Source organism: Scyliorhinus canicula, chromosome 6, assembly GCF_902713615.1.
Source record: "Scyliorhinus canicula chromosome 6, sScyCan1.1, whole genome shotgun sequence".
Taxonomy (NCBI): Eukaryota; Metazoa; Chordata; class Chondrichthyes; order Carcharhiniformes; family Scyliorhinidae; genus Scyliorhinus; species Scyliorhinus canicula.
Genome location: NC_052151.1, coordinates 100,249,152 through 100,265,241, shown reverse-complemented (window position 1 = coordinate 100,265,241; position 16,090 = coordinate 100,249,152). Strand labels below are relative to the sequence as shown.

General features: G+C 51.7%; 1 protein-coding gene across 6 annotated transcripts in view; it reads right to left on the bottom strand.

The window, feature by feature from the left end:
• LOC119967340 (early endosome antigen 1-like) overlaps nt 1-16,090 on the bottom strand; it is a 64,984-nt gene that overhangs the window by 25,931 nt on the left and 22,963 nt on the right. For all 6 annotated transcript variants that reach the window (XM_038799732.1, XM_038799729.1, XM_038799734.1 and 3 more), the window contains 2 exons: nt 5,457-5,641; nt 3,446-3,600 (listed from right to left, as the gene is read on the bottom strand). In XM_038799732.1, coding sequence (XP_038655660.1) covers nt 3,446-3,600; nt 5,457-5,641 — 340 coding nt within the window. The remainder of the gene's footprint in view (nt 1-3,445; nt 3,601-5,456; nt 5,642-16,090) is intronic.

Here is a 16,090-nt window from a genome sequence, read left to right as displayed (position 1 = left end):
AGGTCGACCCGCCTTCCCTTTTTGCAAACCTATCCCCGGATTGCAAACCCGTCGCCACCAGGAGCAGACGGTACAGCGCCCAGGACAGGACCTTCATCAGGTCTGAAGTCCAGCGGTTGCTTCGGGAAGGCATCATTGAGGCCAGCAACAGCCCCTGGAGAGTCCAAGTGGTAGTGGTGAAAACCGGGGATAAAAATAGGATGGTCATTGACTACAGTCAGACCATCAATCGGTACACGCAGCTCGATGCGTACCCCCTCCCTCGCATATCTGATATGGTCAATCAGATTGCAGAATACGGGGTCTTCTGGACAGTGGACCTAAAATTAGCCTACCACCAGCTCCCCATCCGTAAGGCGGACTGCCCATACACCGTGTTTGAAACAGATGGCCGCCTTTACCACTTTCTTAAGAGTTTTCTTCGGCGTCACCAACGTCTTCCAATGGGAGATGGATCGAATGGTTGACCGGTACAGACTGCGGGCCACTTTCCCGTACCTGGACAATATCACCATCTGCGGCCACGACCAGCAGGACCACGACGCCAACCTTTCCAAATTTCTCCACACCGCCACTCTCCTCAACCACACGTATAACAAGAAGAAGAGCGTGTTCAGCACGAACCGATTAGCCATTCTCGGCTATGTGCTCCAGAACGGAGTTCTGGGGCCCGACCCCGATCGCATGCGCCCCCTCATGGAACTCCCCCTCCCCCACTGCCCCAAGGCCCTCAAACGATGCCTGGGGTTCTTTTCGTAATATGCCCAGTGGGTCCCAACCTATGCGGACAAGCCCCGCCCACTCATTCAATCCACCGTTTTCCCCCTGACACCGAGGCTCACCAGGCCTTCAACCGTATCAAGGCAGACATCGCCAAGGCCGCGATGCACATGGTCGACGAGATGCTCCCCTTCTAGGTCGAGAGCGATGCATCAGACGTCGCTCTGGCCGCCACCCTCAACCAGGCAGGCAGGCCCGTGGCATTATTTTCCTGCACCCTCCATGCCTCCGAAACTCGGCACTCCTCCGTCGAAAAGGAGGCCCAAGCCATTGTTGAAGCTGTGCGGCATTGGAGGCATTACCTGGTCGGCAGGAGATTAACTCTCCTCACTGACCAACAGTCGATTTCCTTCATGTTTAATAACATACAGCGGGGCAAGATCAAAAACGATAAAATCTTGAGGTAGAGGATCAAGCTCTCCACCCACATCTACGAGATTTTGTATCGCCCCGGTAAGCTCAACAAGCCCCCCGATGCCCTATCCCGAGGTACATGTGTCAGCACACAAGTCGACCAACTCCGGACCCTGCACGACAATCTCTGTCACCCAGGAGTCACCCGTTTTTACCACTTCATTAAGGCCCGCAACCTGCCCTACTCCATCGAGGAAGTCAGGGCTATCACCAGAGACTGCCGGATCTGCGCGGGGTGTAAACCGCACTTCTACCGGCCAGACTGTGCGTGCCTGGTGAAGGCCTCCCGCCCCTTTGAACGCTTCAGCGTGGACTTCAAAGGGCCCCTCCCCTCCACCGACTGAAACACGTACTTCCTCAGTGTGGTCGATGAATATTCTCGATTCCCCTTTGCCGTCCCATGCCCTGACATGACGTCTGCCACCGTCATCAAAGCCCTCAACACCATCTTCGCTCTGTTCGGCTTCCCCGCCTACGTCCATAGCGACTGGGGATCCTCATTTATGAGCGATGAGCTGCGCCAGTTCCTCCTCAACAGGGGTGTGGCCACGATCAGGACGACCATCTACAACCCCAGGGGAAATGGGCAGGTAGAGCGGGAGAATGGGATGCTCTGGAGGGCTGTCCAGCTGGCCCTAAGGTCCAGAAATGTTCCGGCCTTCCACTGGCAGGAGGTCTTCCCCGACGCACTCCAGTCCATTCGGTCACTCCTGTGAAACCCCCCATGAACATCTCTTTGCCTTCCCCAGGAAGTCCACCTCCGGGGTTTCGCTCCCAACATGGCTGGCAGCTCCAGGACCCGTTCTCCTCCATAGACACGTGCGACTCCACAAGGCGGACCCGTTGGTTGCGAGGGTACAGCTACTCCACGCCAACCCACAGTATGCTTACGTAGCGTACCCCGACGGCCGCCAAGACACAGTCTCCCTCAGGGACCTGGCACCAGCTGGTTCCAGAAACACGCCCCCCCCCCCCCCGCCCCGGCGCCACCCTCCCTTCCCCTGACACACCCCATTGCAGCTCCTGCTCCAGAACAATCTGTCCTCCCCTTGCTCTCACCCGGGGATGAAGAAGTTTTCGACACGCTCCCGGAGTCACCGAAGACCAAGCCGATGCCTGAGTCACCACCAGCACTGTGGCGCTCTCAACGACAGATCAAGGCAGCGGACCGCCTAAATTTGTAATATTCTCTGTGATTTTAAAAGCAACTTGTCTGTATATAGTTCTCCACCACCCCTGCTGGACTTATTTTTTAACAGGGGGTGAATGTGGTAGTCACCACTGATGTATATACTGTATATATGGGTTTTAGGGTAAGGCCCCTGTACTACCGGTACGGGGGTAGATCTCTGCCTGCTGGCTCTGCCCAGTAGACGGAGTATAAATATGTGTGCTCCCCGTACAGCAGCCATTTCGTCAGCTGCTGTAGAAGGCCACACATCTCTGTGTAATAAAGCGTCGATTACATTCTACTCTCGTCTCGTCGTAATTGATAGTGCATCAATGATACCACTGGGGCATGAGGGCTTCCAGAGGGGCAGCTCTCTTAGCATTTACAGGACACAATGAGCAGTCAGCAATGTGAACAGCCAGTAGCCTGCAAGTAGCACCAAAGGGGTGAATTTTAATCACATACTGCAGCAATAACAGTCTGAGCCAGGACACCCCAACCCCGGACTTGGCACAAAGTCATTCCCCCGCTACTCCCCACTGTCTGGGCAGCACTCCCCAGCAAACTCAACTGCTTTTCACAGTTTTTTCAGCTTCTCGCTCCCCCTCAACGGCCGTAAATACTTGCACCCATTCACGCCCATGTGACTTCCATCTTTGAGGGGAGGAGCATTGCGGAGGTGTGGAGCATGAAGTGTCCAACTCGCTGATGAGATTCAAATTCATGCAAATGATGGTTTTGCATGGGCCAGTTGGCACGGGGTGCAAACTTTTATAACACCGCCAGACGGGGACCGGAGATGGCATCGGAATCGGCACTGGGCGCAAATTGCGATTTTTCCATTGCACGCTATTCTCCCCCGATTGCAATTCTTGCTTCCGGCGGCTGGAAGTGGTGAATCCAGGCCCTTTCCTCTATTATAAAACGTCTTAAGATGGTGATTAAGTGAGGATTACTTGTACTGGGACTTGTCAGCATTAATGGAAATTAGTAGCATGGCACTAAAAGGAAGCATTATTTTTTAACCCTTTCTTTGATTGGTTAACTTGTAATTTGCCATCTTCCCTGTTCTCCTAGTACCTGAAATCATGTGTAATTTTATTCTGCATGGTAGCTGTCATGGAATAGTACTTTTCTTCCATTTCATGGTGAGCTGACTGGACTTTTAAAAGCTCCAGACTATTTTCTCCCAGCTGTGTCTCAATCATCTTCTCTTGCTCAGACCTTTGTTCAATCTGGAAACAAAATTTAAACAAGTAATTTTAACTCAAGAAGCTAGACACCATCCAGAACAAAGCAGTCCATTTGATTGGCACCTTTTCCACAAACATTCATTCCCTCCACCACTGACGACCAGTGTGTATAATCTACAAGATGTACTGCAGGATTTCACCAAGTCTCCTGAGATATACCTTCCAAACCCATGGCCACTGCCATTGAGATGGACAAGGGCAGCAGAAACATGAGAGCACCATCACTTCAAGTCACTCACCATCCTGACTTGGAAATATATCTGCATTCCTTCACTGTCGCTGGGTTAATGGAACTCCCTCCCTAACAATACTCTGGGTGTACTTACACCATACTGATTGCAGCAATTGAAGAAGGTAGCTTCACCTTCTTCACCACCTTCTCAAGGACAATTAGGGATGGGAAATAAATGTTGGCCTAGCCAGTTAAGTCCACATCCCCTAAATGAATTAAAAAAAATAATTAGCATAGTTTTTTTCAGCATTAATTTAAAAACAACCTTTATTAAAATTCATATGTTGTTTTAACTTATTAATTCATGCCCAATAGTGTTGCGTACAATGAGATGCAACTTTTAGATGACCATGTACCAAGTGGTGCCAGTTAGTGCACAACGGAACACTGATTTATTAGTTTTGGGAGTGCCCTTAGGATCTGGGAGCATGGGGATAGGGAAATTGGGATTTGCCAGTAATCAAAGAGATTGCCGGATAAGCAACTCTTGAGGAGCCACCTAGGGTCCAGAAACACTTTAGCGAAAGGTTGCAAGCGTATTGGAGATGGTATTAGAATCTGAGATCACTGGGATAGAAGTTTTGGGATCTGGAAACATTGGAAACAGTTACTTTGGGGTTACATACAACTACATAGGCTGTCAGACCCAACTGGTATAGGCTGGTGTTTATACCTCAAGTGCTTCCAGCTACTCAATTTGCCACTTCCTACCCCCAGAGTTTGGGAGTATCAGTGCTGGTAGTATTTGGGTGTTTGGAGTCTAGCAGCCTTGAGAGATGGGGATAGCTGTTCTTGGCCGCTTTAGTCCCAGTTTACCTGTGAATCAGCTGCTTATGCACATTTTCGTGGGATGTTTTGTAGCTCTAACCAGTCCTCCAGTTACTAAATGTTTACTGCCTTTAAGGTCTTGCCTAAAATCATTAACTGCACTATTATTGTATTTCCTTCATTCTGAAGGTCTATTTTGTATTTCAGCCACACTGCCTGTTCAACCCCAATGCTGAAGAGTGTGAACAAATGCTACAGGTACCAAATGGACACCCCACTAGCAGGTTACGAGAGGGCGGGAGGGTGGGGGGGGGGGGGGGGGGGGGGGGGGGTAGCTGGTTCCTATGAATAGTCGGCTGCCAGGTCTGCCTGGCTGGAAGTTGGTGTTGGGGAACTATTGATCCAAAGGGTTCCTTCAAACGACCTGGCCAGGGATTGGAGTTTTCTTGTGGGCACAGGAGGAGCAGAACTTGCTCCACAAAATTACAAGTAAAACATTTCCTGGCCCCTTTTTTGATAGGCCTTTAAGGGTCATTACATCTTAGAACCGCAAGTGGGATCTAAAAATCGGTGTTCCTGGACCATAGGAGTCTCCTCAAGAAGTGCTTATCCTGCACTCTGACTATAGATCCTGATTTCCCAGCCCCATGCACCCAGATCCTAAGGCTACTCCCAAAGCTAAAGCCCAGTTTGGTTTACTTATACAGTACTCTGTTGGAACAGACCTGCATACTGCGAGTCCACATAGAAGAACTTACAGCTGTACTCAAGTACCTCACCACTTAATTACTTAACTTTATTAAATATAGACAACAACTGATGGCTCTGCTGAACGTACCTGTTGCTTTATAATGGTAACTTTATGCTCATTGCTCTTCAGGTTAGCGAGCTGACGTTCCAGTTCCTGCTTGCTCTGCAGGAATTCCATTTCTTTGTGGGAGAACTCCGTGTCCATGATCTCCTTCATCCTCTTCAGCTGCACTATCTCTTCCACAAGAGACTGCTTTTCCTTCAAATGTAAATCTGCAGTTTGTAAAGAAATTATATTCTGAAATACTACTGAAGGCACTGATTCATATGAGAACTTCCTGAAATAAAAATAAAACCATTTTAATACACTTTTGTAAATCACTTATGGGAGGAAAGGCCAGGCAGGTTTGACATGTATCAGAAATTGTAGCCCAAAGTACGTGGTAATCTGATGAAAATGATTCCCTATGCAGCACAAAACAACAACATGCATTTAAATAGTGTTCATAACATTCCCAGGTGATTTACCCAGCTCTAGTGCTCAACCACCTCTCATTATGCCTCGATTAACTCAGGTTTTTCAGTTGCTCTGGCATTCGGTGGTGGGTGAGCAGAAATTTCCTCTAACTAAACACTGAAGCCACTGGGCTAAGTTTTAATGCTCGAATATCCTCACACTGGCAGTAGTTCGGTAACCTGAAAATCCATGGAGCAACTTTTTCCATGGTGCTTTAACTGAATCACGGCATTAGCATCCTGATTCCAGATTGCCTGACCAATTGGAGTGGGTGGGCTGGGGCATGTTTAAAACCCGCATTTGATTGTTGAAACCTCAGAATTTAAAGGGGCTCTGGTGTAGGGAGAGAATACAAACATTCTACAATTGCTAACAGAGAGATAGCAACAGGCCTGCCAATGGATCATGTTGTTAGTTATCAGTAACCACAGAGAAATGTTGTTTTGAGTGAATGAGAGGACCAGCGCTGCCTCTGAAGCTAAGCTCTGAAATGGCTGAGAAGGTGAGAAGGAGCGTATTCCCATCATTCATAGATACAAAGAGGTTCAATGACCTCTTCAGGATGAGTGACATACCACATTCAACTCCCTCACTGATTTCCTCAGCCTTCTCTTGAACAGCATTCCTAAGATGAACATACCTCACAATTCACCCCATTCATCTCTCTCCATCATATCTCCATCTGAACAGCCAGTATACACACTCACCTTCATCTCACACCCATCCCGCAAAGACACCCCCCACAAATATTGTCCTTCCAAACTCTCAAAATATTTCTCAGACTCTTAACTCTTCTTACAGAAGGGAAAGCAATTCACTTGGGAGAGCAAAGGGAACTGGGTGTGGCAGGATGGGGGAAGCATTCTGCAGACTGCCGAGCAGCACAATGCACTGGAGATGAGCAGAGTCGCGATATACATGGCCGTTGGTGGTGGAAAGATGAGGGATTCCCACTTATCACATGAAGCACAGCACTCACCCATGTTGATTTGACACCACTGTCAATGAACATATGAACAAGGACCAGGCGTGGGGCAGTCAGCCCTTCGAACTTGCTCTGCCCTTTAATAAGATCATGGCCGATCACCACCAAGGTTAGGCTGATTGGCTTGTAATTACTCAAGTCTATCCCTTTCTCCCTTTTTAAACAAAAGTACATTAGATGCAGACTGGGCTGAGAAGTGGCAGATGGAGTTCAACCTAGATAAATTTGAAGTGATTCATTTTGGAAGGTCGAATTTGAATGCTGAATACAGGGTTAAAGGCAGGATTCTTGGAAGTGTGGAGGAACAGAGGGATCTTGGGGTCCACACACACAGATCCCTCAAAGTTGCCACCCAGGTAGATAGGGTTGTTAAGAAGGTGTATGGTGTGTTGGCTTTCATTAAAAGGGGGATTCAGTTTAAGAGCCGCGAGGTTTTGCTGAAGCTTTATAAAACCCTGGTTAGACCACACTTGGAATATTGTGTCTAGTTCTGGTTGCCTCATTATAGGAAGGAGGTGGATGCTTTGGAGAGGGTACAGAGGAGATTTACCAGGACGCTGCCTGGACTGGAGGGCATGTCTGATGAAGAAAGGTTGAGGGAGCTAGAGCTTTTCTCACTGGAGCGAAGAAGGAAGAGAGATGACTTGATAGAGGTGTACAAGATGATGAGAGGCATGGATAGAGTGAATAGCCAGAGACTTTTCCCCAGGGCGGAAATGGCTGTCACAAGGGGACATAATTTTAAGATGATTGGAGGAATGTGTAGGGGAGATATCAGAGATAGGTTCTTTACATAGAGAATGGTGGGTGCTGGAATGCACCGCCAGCTGGGGTGTTGGAGTCAGAATCATTAGGGACATTTAAGTGACTCTTGGACAGGCGCATGGACAGCAGTAAATTGAAGGGGTGTAGGTTAGGTGATCTTAGATTAGGATAAGTGGTCGGCACAACATCGTGGGCCGAACAGTCTGTACTGTGCTATATTGTTCTATGTTCTATGAGTAGTTCTCCAGTTCTCAGGAACCACACCTGTAGCCAGGGAGGATTGGAAAATGATGGTCAGAGCTTCCTCTTTTTCCTCCTTTGCTTCGCTTAGCAGTCTGGGATACATTTTATCCAGGCTTGCCAATTTTATCGATTTTTAAAAACGCTTATTATTTGCTCCCTTACTATGTTTAACTACAGCACCTATATCATTGACGTCTGGTGGTGGCCATGAGGTGAACGGTCGCACATAAAGTGGCACCTGCTTGGAGATTCAGTTTTTGACCCTTCTTGCCTGTTTAATGGGTGCTGCTTGGAGAGAAAAGTGGTGTAATTTGGAAGTTTTGGTTCCTCCTCCTCTGGCATGTGATGCCAGGAGGTCATCTAATGGGGAACAAATTGAATAAGGGATCCTCGTCTGACTTGAAAGGCTCTTGTGTCGCTGGTGGGGAGAAAACGGCGGAGGCCCCTGTGTCATCGTTGCCGTCTCGGTGGACAACTGAGAGGCTGGTGGAATTCCTTACACATGAGCTCAAGAAACAGAGACAAGCGGTCTCTGATGACCTGGCAAAAGCGATTGAGGTGGCAGTGGTAAGGAGGGGGGTGGGGGAGGGGGTTTGGGGGAGAGGGTTCTGGGTAAATACGGATGGGGCTGGGTTGTGGGGATATTTTAATAAAAATTGGATACATTTGTTTGACCATTTTGTATGCTATAATTGAAATTAAAAAAATCTATACCGTCCTCCTCTTCCGTGAAGGCAGATAAAAGAATTCATCAAGCATCATTAATCACGCGCCTCCACAAACCGCTTACCTTTTCAGTTTCCTTAATTTTACTGGCCAGTGCTTTTTCCTGCCCTCTGTTTGCTTTCACAACATCCTTTTTAATTTAATCACAACACTTTCTATAGTCCTTTTGGATTTCCTGAGTATAGAGCTCTAAGTATCTGACATTAGCTTTCTCTTTTTTTTGCCGTTTTCTACCCTTTATGCCCTTTGACTTTAGGGGGTGCAGCAAAATTTGAGATTCCCATTGAGAGAATCCAGAGTTCTTAACTCTCTTTTGGAATGCCCCCCCCCCCCCCCACCCACCAACCCACCACCCCCCCGCCACTCTGACATTAATTTACTCTCAAATCGCTGTTTCCAGTCTACTTTTACAAAATCACAATTCAGCTTTGTAAACTTGGCTTTTCCCCAATTTAGAACTTTTACTAAAAGAAAAATACTGTGGATGCTGGAAATCTGAAATCAAACCAGGAATTGCAGGATAAACAATTCTGTAGAAGAGTCATACTCAACTTCCGGTGGCGGCAATGCGGAGCTAAGCCGCACGTTCAGCAGCTCCCGCGAATAACGGACTTTGAGGCTCTTTTCAGGGCCCCCAACGGAACTTCGTTGCCGAATCCCGACGTAGGTAGAGGACTGGAGTCGATCCCTACGGTCCTATGGTCCAGACCAGGAGTGGGGTAAGAAGAAAAACGGTGGAAGCACCCCTGGAAAAGCGGGGGAAGAAAAACAAATGGCGGCCGGCGGAGTAGAGGCAGTGGGCGCAGGAGCAGCAGGACACTCTGCTGCGCTGCTTCCAGGAGCTTAAGGTGGAGCTGCTGGAGTCGTTGAAGGTTACCACCAGAGAGCTGATGGAGTCTCAGACAGCCCAGGGGGCCGCGATCCGGGAGCTGCAGAAGCAGGCCTCCGAAAGGGAGGATGAGGCCGTGGCCGTCGCGGGGAAGGTGGAGATGCACGAGGCGCTCCATAAAAGGTGGCAGGAGCGGATCCGAGGAGCTGGACAACCGGTCGAGGCGGAAGAATTTGCGGATCCTGGGCCTCACGGAGGGGCTGGAGGGGTCGGACCTGGCAGCCTATGTGGTCGTTATGTTGAACTCGCTGATGGGGGTTGGGTCCTTCCAGGGGCCCCTGGAGTTAGAGGGGGCACACAGAATTCTGGCTAGGAGGCCCAAGCCGAACGAGCCGCCGCGGGCGGTGTTGATGCGGTTTCACCGGCTCGTGGATCGTGAGTGCGTGCTCCGGTGGGCCAAGAAGGAGCAGAGCAGCAAGTGAGGGAACACGGAGGTGCGGATCTTCCAGACCTGGAGTGCGGAGGTGGCGAAGCGGAGGGCCGGGTTCAACCGGACGAAGGTGGTGCTCCACAGACGGAGCGTGAAGTTCGGCATGTTGCAGCCGGCGCGTCTGTGGGTCACCTATAAGGATCGGCACCATTATTTTGAGTTCCCAGAGGAGGCGTGAGCCTTTGTGCAGGCCGAGAAACTGGACTCAAACTGAGGGTCTAAGATGGGGGATGTTGTATAATAATGTGCTTGTGTTTGCTCTGTTTAATGCAAGATATGGGTTGGCCTTAGGGTGGGTGGGGTGATGTTGTTATGTCTTTTTCGTATGGGTTTTTTGTATGGGTCTGGTGGACGGGTTCGGGCGGGGGGTAAACAGGGAGTTCGGGGAGCTGGTGGGGGGGGGACTGGCAATGGGAGTTGCCCTAGAGGAGGTGGGGCTGGGCAGGGCGAAAGCGCGGCTTTTCTCGATTTCCCGCGCTGTGAGATGGTGGGGCGGAGTCGGGGCTGAGAAACGTGGGTCGTTGCTGGCTGTTTTCTTTCCCCACGCAAGAGCGGGGGGGGGGGGGGGGTGGGGGGAGAGGAGGACCTGCTGATGGGCAAAAAGGAGCTGGGGTAATCCCACGTGGGGAGGAGTCGGAGGTAGGGCGGGAGTCGCCGGGGTCAGCAGAAGTTAGCTGGCTCACGGGAGTGCTATGGAGGGAGTGGCGTGGCTAGGAGGGGTCCTAGCCTGGGGGGGGGGGGGGGGGGGGGGGGGGGGTGTTGGGTACCGGGTTGCTGCTGAAACGGTCAGGAAGGAGCTGGAGGATGCAGGGGGTACTGGAGAGGGGGAGTTGCCGCCATGGGGAACTGGCAGAGGCCGGGGACGCTGGCCAGTGGTGGGCAGGGGATGGGTTATGGCTGATCGGCAGGGGAGGGGGGCAGGGAGCCCTCTGATCCGGCTGATAACCTGGAATGTGAGGGGCCTGAATGGGCCGGTCAAACGGGCCCGGGTATTTGCGCACCTCAAGGGGCTGAAGGCGGATGTGGCCATGCTCCAAGAGACACACCTGAGAGTGGCGGACCAGGTTCGGCTGAGGAAGGGATGGGTGGGCCAAGTATTTCACTCAGGGCTGGATGAGAAGAGTAGGGGGGGTGGCGATCCTGGTGGGGAAGAAGGTGACGTTTGAGGCGTTAAATGTGGTGGCTGACAGTGGCGGGAGGTATGTGATGGTGAGTGGCGAGCTGCAGGGGGAGCGGGTGGTGTTGGTGAATGTTTACGCCCCAAATTGGGATGATGCAGGGTTTATGCGGCGCGTGTTGGGCCGCATTCCGGACCTGGAGGTGGGGGGCCTGATCATGGGGGGGGGGACTTCAACACGGTACTGGATCCCCCATTGGATCGATCCAAGTCCCGGACGGGTAGGAGGCCGACGGCGGCTAAGGTGTTGAGGGGATTTATGGACCAGATTGGGGTGGGGGGGGGGTGGATCCCTGGAGGTTTGCGAGGCCTAGGGCCAGGGAATACTCGTTTTTCTCCCACGTGCATAAGGCCTATTCGAGGATTGATTTTTTTTGTCCTGAGCACGGGGCTGGTTTCGAGGGTGGAGGATATTGAATACTCTGCCATTGCCATTTTGGATCATGCCCCGCACTGGGTGGACCTCGGGCTGGGGGAGGAGAGGGACCAACGTCCGCTCTGGCGCTTGGAGGTGGGGCTGCTGGCAGATGAGGAGGTGGCCAAAAGGGTTCGGGTGTATTGAGAGGTACCTTGAGGCCAACGACAACGGGGAGGTCCGAGTGGGGATGGTCTGGGAGGCATTGAAGGCGGTGACTAGAGGGGAGTTGATTTCCATCCAAACCCATAGGGAGAGGGGGGAGCAGAGGGAGAGTGAGAGATTGATAGGGGAGATGGTGAGGGTGGATAGTAGATATGCGGAGGCTCTGGAGGAGGGATTGCTGGGGGTGAGGCCAGGTTCGACCTATTGACTACCAGAAAGGCGGAATCTCAGTGGAGGAAAGCACAGGGGGCGGTGTATGAATATGGGGAGCAGGCGAGCAGGATGCTGGCACACCAGTTCCGAAAGCGGGACGCGGCCAGGGAGATTGGGGGAGTGACGGATAGAGCTGGGAAGGTGGTGCGGAGGGGGGTAGATGTTAATGGGGTCTTCAGGGACTTCTATGGGGAACTGTACCGGTCTGAACCCCTGGTGGAGGGGGGTGGAATGGGGTGCTTCTTGGACAAGTTGCGATTTCCGAGGGTGGAGGAGGGGCAGGTGGAAGGACTGGGGCGCCGATTGAGCTGGAGGAGTTGGTTAAAGGGATAGGGAAGCATGCAGTCGGGGAAGGCGCCGGGGCCGGATAGGTTTCCGGCGGAATTCTATAAAAGGTATGTGGACCTGTTGGGCCCCCTGTTGGTCCGGACCTTTAACGAGGCAAGGGGGGTGGCTTTGCCCCCAACTATGTCACGGGCGCTGATTTCCTTGATTCTGAAGCGGGACAGGGACATATAGGCCGATGTGGGTCATAGAGGCCAATCTCGCTGCTAAATGTAGACGCCAAGCTGCTGGCAAAGATCCTAGCCACAAGAATAGAGGATTGTGTGCCGGGGGTCATTCATGAGGACCAGACGGGGTTGAAGGGAAGGCAGTTGAATACAAACGTACAAAGGCTCCTCAACGTTATTATGATGCCGGCTGTGGAAGGGGAGGCGGAGATAGTGGTGGCATTAGATGCGGAGAAGGCCTTGGATAGGGTTGAGTGGGAGTATCTGTGGGAGGTGTTGGAGAGGTTTGGGTTTGGGGAGGGGTTTATCCGTTGGGTGAGGTTGCTCTATGAAGCCCCGATGGCGAGTGTAGCCACGAATAGGAGGAGGTCGGAGTACTTTCGGCTGTACCGGGGATGAGACAGGGGTGTCCCCTGTCCCCCTTGCTCTTTGCATTGGCAATTGAGCCCCTGGCCATGGCGTTGAGGGAGTCAGGGAACTGGAGGGGCCTGGTGCGGGGTGGGGAGGAGCATCAAGTGTCGCTTTATGCAGACGACCTGTTGCTGTATGTGGCGGACCCGGTGGGGGGATGCCGGAGGTGATGAGAATTCTTAGTGAATTCGGGGGCTTCTCTGGGTATAAGCTGAACCTGGGCAAGAGCGAGTTGTTCGTGGTGCACCCAGGGGATCAGGAGGAGGGGATTGGTAGGCTCCCACTGAAGCAGGCAGGGAAGAGCTTCAGGTACCTAGGAGTCCAGGTGGCTGGGAGCTGGGGGGCCCTGCACAAGCTCAACCTCACAAGGTTGGTAGAGTAGATGGAGGAGGAGTTCAAAAGGTGGGATATGTTACCGCTGTCACTGGCGGGGAGGGTGCTGTCCGTTAAGATGACGGTGCTCCCGAGGTTTTTGTTCCTGTTCCAGTGCCTCCCCACCCTTATCCCGAAGGCCTTTTTTAGGAGGGTCAACAGGAGTATTGTGGGATTTGTGTGGGCACATGGGCCCCCGAGGGTGAGAAGAGTGTTCCAAGAACGGGACAGGGATAGGGGTGGGTTGGCGTTGCCCAACATCTGTGGGTACTAATGGGCTGCCAACGCAGCGATGGTGCGTAAGTGGGTAATGGACGGGGAAGGGGCAGCATGGAAGAGGATGGAGGTGGCGTCCTGTGTGGGCACGAGCTTGGAGGCGCTGGTAACGGCGCCATTGCCGCTCCCTCCAACGAGGTATACCATGTGCCCGATGGTGGCGGCTACCCTCAAAATTTGGGGGCAATGGAGACGGCATAGGGGAGAAGTGGGGGGCTCGATGGAGGCCCCGATACGGGGGAACCATCGGTTTGTCCCAGGGAGCATTGATGGCAGATTTCTGGGCTGGCACAGGGTAGGGGTTAGGAGGTTGAGGGACCTGTGGAGGGGAGGTTCGCGAGCTTGGGGGAGTTAGAGGGGAAGTTTGGGCTCCCCCAGGGGAGGTTTGGACAAGGTGAAAATAGATAAGTCCCCGGGGCCTGATGGGATTTATCCTAGGATTCTCTGGGAAGCCAGGGAAGAGATTGCTGAGCCTTTGGCTTTGATTTTTATGTCATCATTGGCTACAGGAATAGTGCCAGAGGACTGGAGGATAGCAAATGTGGTCCCTTTGTTCAAGAAGGGGAGTAGAGATAACCCCGGTAACTATAGGCCGGTGAGCCTCACGTCTGTTGTGGGTAAAGTCTTGGAGAGGATTATAAGAGATACGATTTATAATCATCTAGATAGGAATAATATGATTAGGGATAGTCAGCATGGTTTTGTGAAGGGTAGGTCATGCCTCACAAACCTTATCGAGTTCTTTGAGAAGGTGACTGAACAGGTAGACGAGGGTAGAGCAATTGATGTGGTGTATATGGATTTCAGTAAAGCGTTTGATAAGGTTCCCCACAGTCGGCTATTGCAGAAAATACGGAGGCTAGGGATTGAGGGTGATTTAGAGATGTGGATCAGAAATTGGCTAGTTGAAAGAAGACAGAGGGTGGTGGTTGATGGCAAATGTTCAGAATGGAGTTCAGTTACGAGTGGCGTACCACAAGGATCTGTTCTGGGGCCGTTGCTGTTTGTCATTTTTATAAATGACCTAGAGGAGGGCACAGAAGGTTGGGTGAGTAATTTGCAGACGACACTAAAGTCGGTGGAGTTGTAGACAGTGTGGAAGGATGTTGCAGATTACAGAGGGACATAGATAAGCTGCAGAGCTGGGCTGAGAGGTGGCAAATGGAGTTTAATGTAGAGAAGTGTGAGGTGATTCACTTTGGAAAGAATAACAGGAATGCGGAATATTTGGCTAATGGTAAAATTCTTGGTAGTGTGGATGAGCAGAGGGATCTCGGTGTCCATGTACCTAGATCCCTGAAAGTTGCCATCCAGGTTGATAGGGTTGTGAAGAAGGCCTATGGTGTGTTGGCCTTTATTGGTAGAGGGATTGAGTTCCGGAGCCATGAGGTCATGTTGCAGCTGTACAAAACTCTGGTACGGCCGCATTTGGAGTATTGCGTACAGTTCTGGTCGCCTCATTATAGGAAGGACGTGGAAGCTTTGGAACTGGTGCAGAGGAGATTTACCAGGATGTTGCCTGGTATGGAGGGAAAATCTTATGAGGAAAGGCTGATGGACTTGAGGTTGTTTTCATTAGAGAGAAGAAGGTTAAGAGGTGACTTAATAGAGGCATACAAAATGATCAGAGGGTTAGATAGGGTGGACAGTGAGAGCCTTCTCCCGCGGATGGAGGTGGCTAGTACGAGGGGACATAGCTTAAAATTGAGGGGTAATAGATATAGGACAGAGGTCAGAGGTAGGTTTTTTACGCAAAGAGTGGTGAGGCCATGGAATGCCCTACCTACAACAGTAGTGAACTCGCCAACATTGAGGGCATTTAAAAGTTTATTGGATAAGCATATGGATGATATTGGCATAGTGTAGGTTAGATGGCCTTTAGTTTTTGACTTCCCATGTCGGTGCAACATCGTGGGCCGAAGGGCCTGTACTGCGCTCTATTGTTCTATGTTTAGGTACATGCAGGTGAGGGCGTTTGCCAGGCGGCAGGTGGAGGGGTTCCCCTTGCTGCCCCCACGTGGGGTGCGGGACAGGGTGCTCTCGGGGGTGTGGGTTGGAGGAGGGAGGATTTTGGACACATACCGGGTAATGCAGGAGGTGGACGAGGCCTCGGTGGAGGAACTGAAGGGGAAATGGGAAGAGGAGCTGGGTGAGGAGATTGAGGAGGGGACGTGGGCGGACGCCCTAGGAAGGGTGAACTCCTCCTCTTCTTGTACGAGGCTTAGCCTCATACAGTTCAAGGTGCTGCATAGGGCCCACATGACTGGGACGAGGATGAGTAGGTTTTTCGGCGGCAAGGACAGGTGTGCTAGGTGCTCGGGGAGCCCAGCGAACCACGCCCATATGTTTTGGGCGTGCCCAGCGTTGGGGGAGTTTTGGAAGGGGGTAGCAAGGACAGTGTTGAGGGTGTGGGATCCAGGGTCAAGCCAGGCTGGGGACTCGCAATTTTTGGGGTTGCAGTGGAGCCGGGAGTGCAGGAGGCGAAAGAGGCCGGTGTTCTGGCCTTTTGCGTCCCTAGTTAGCCCGGCAGAGGATCTTGCTCCAATGGAAGGATGCGAGGCCCCAAGCGTGGAGGCCTGGATCAATGATATGGCGGGGTTCATTAATTGGAGAAGGTGAAACTTGC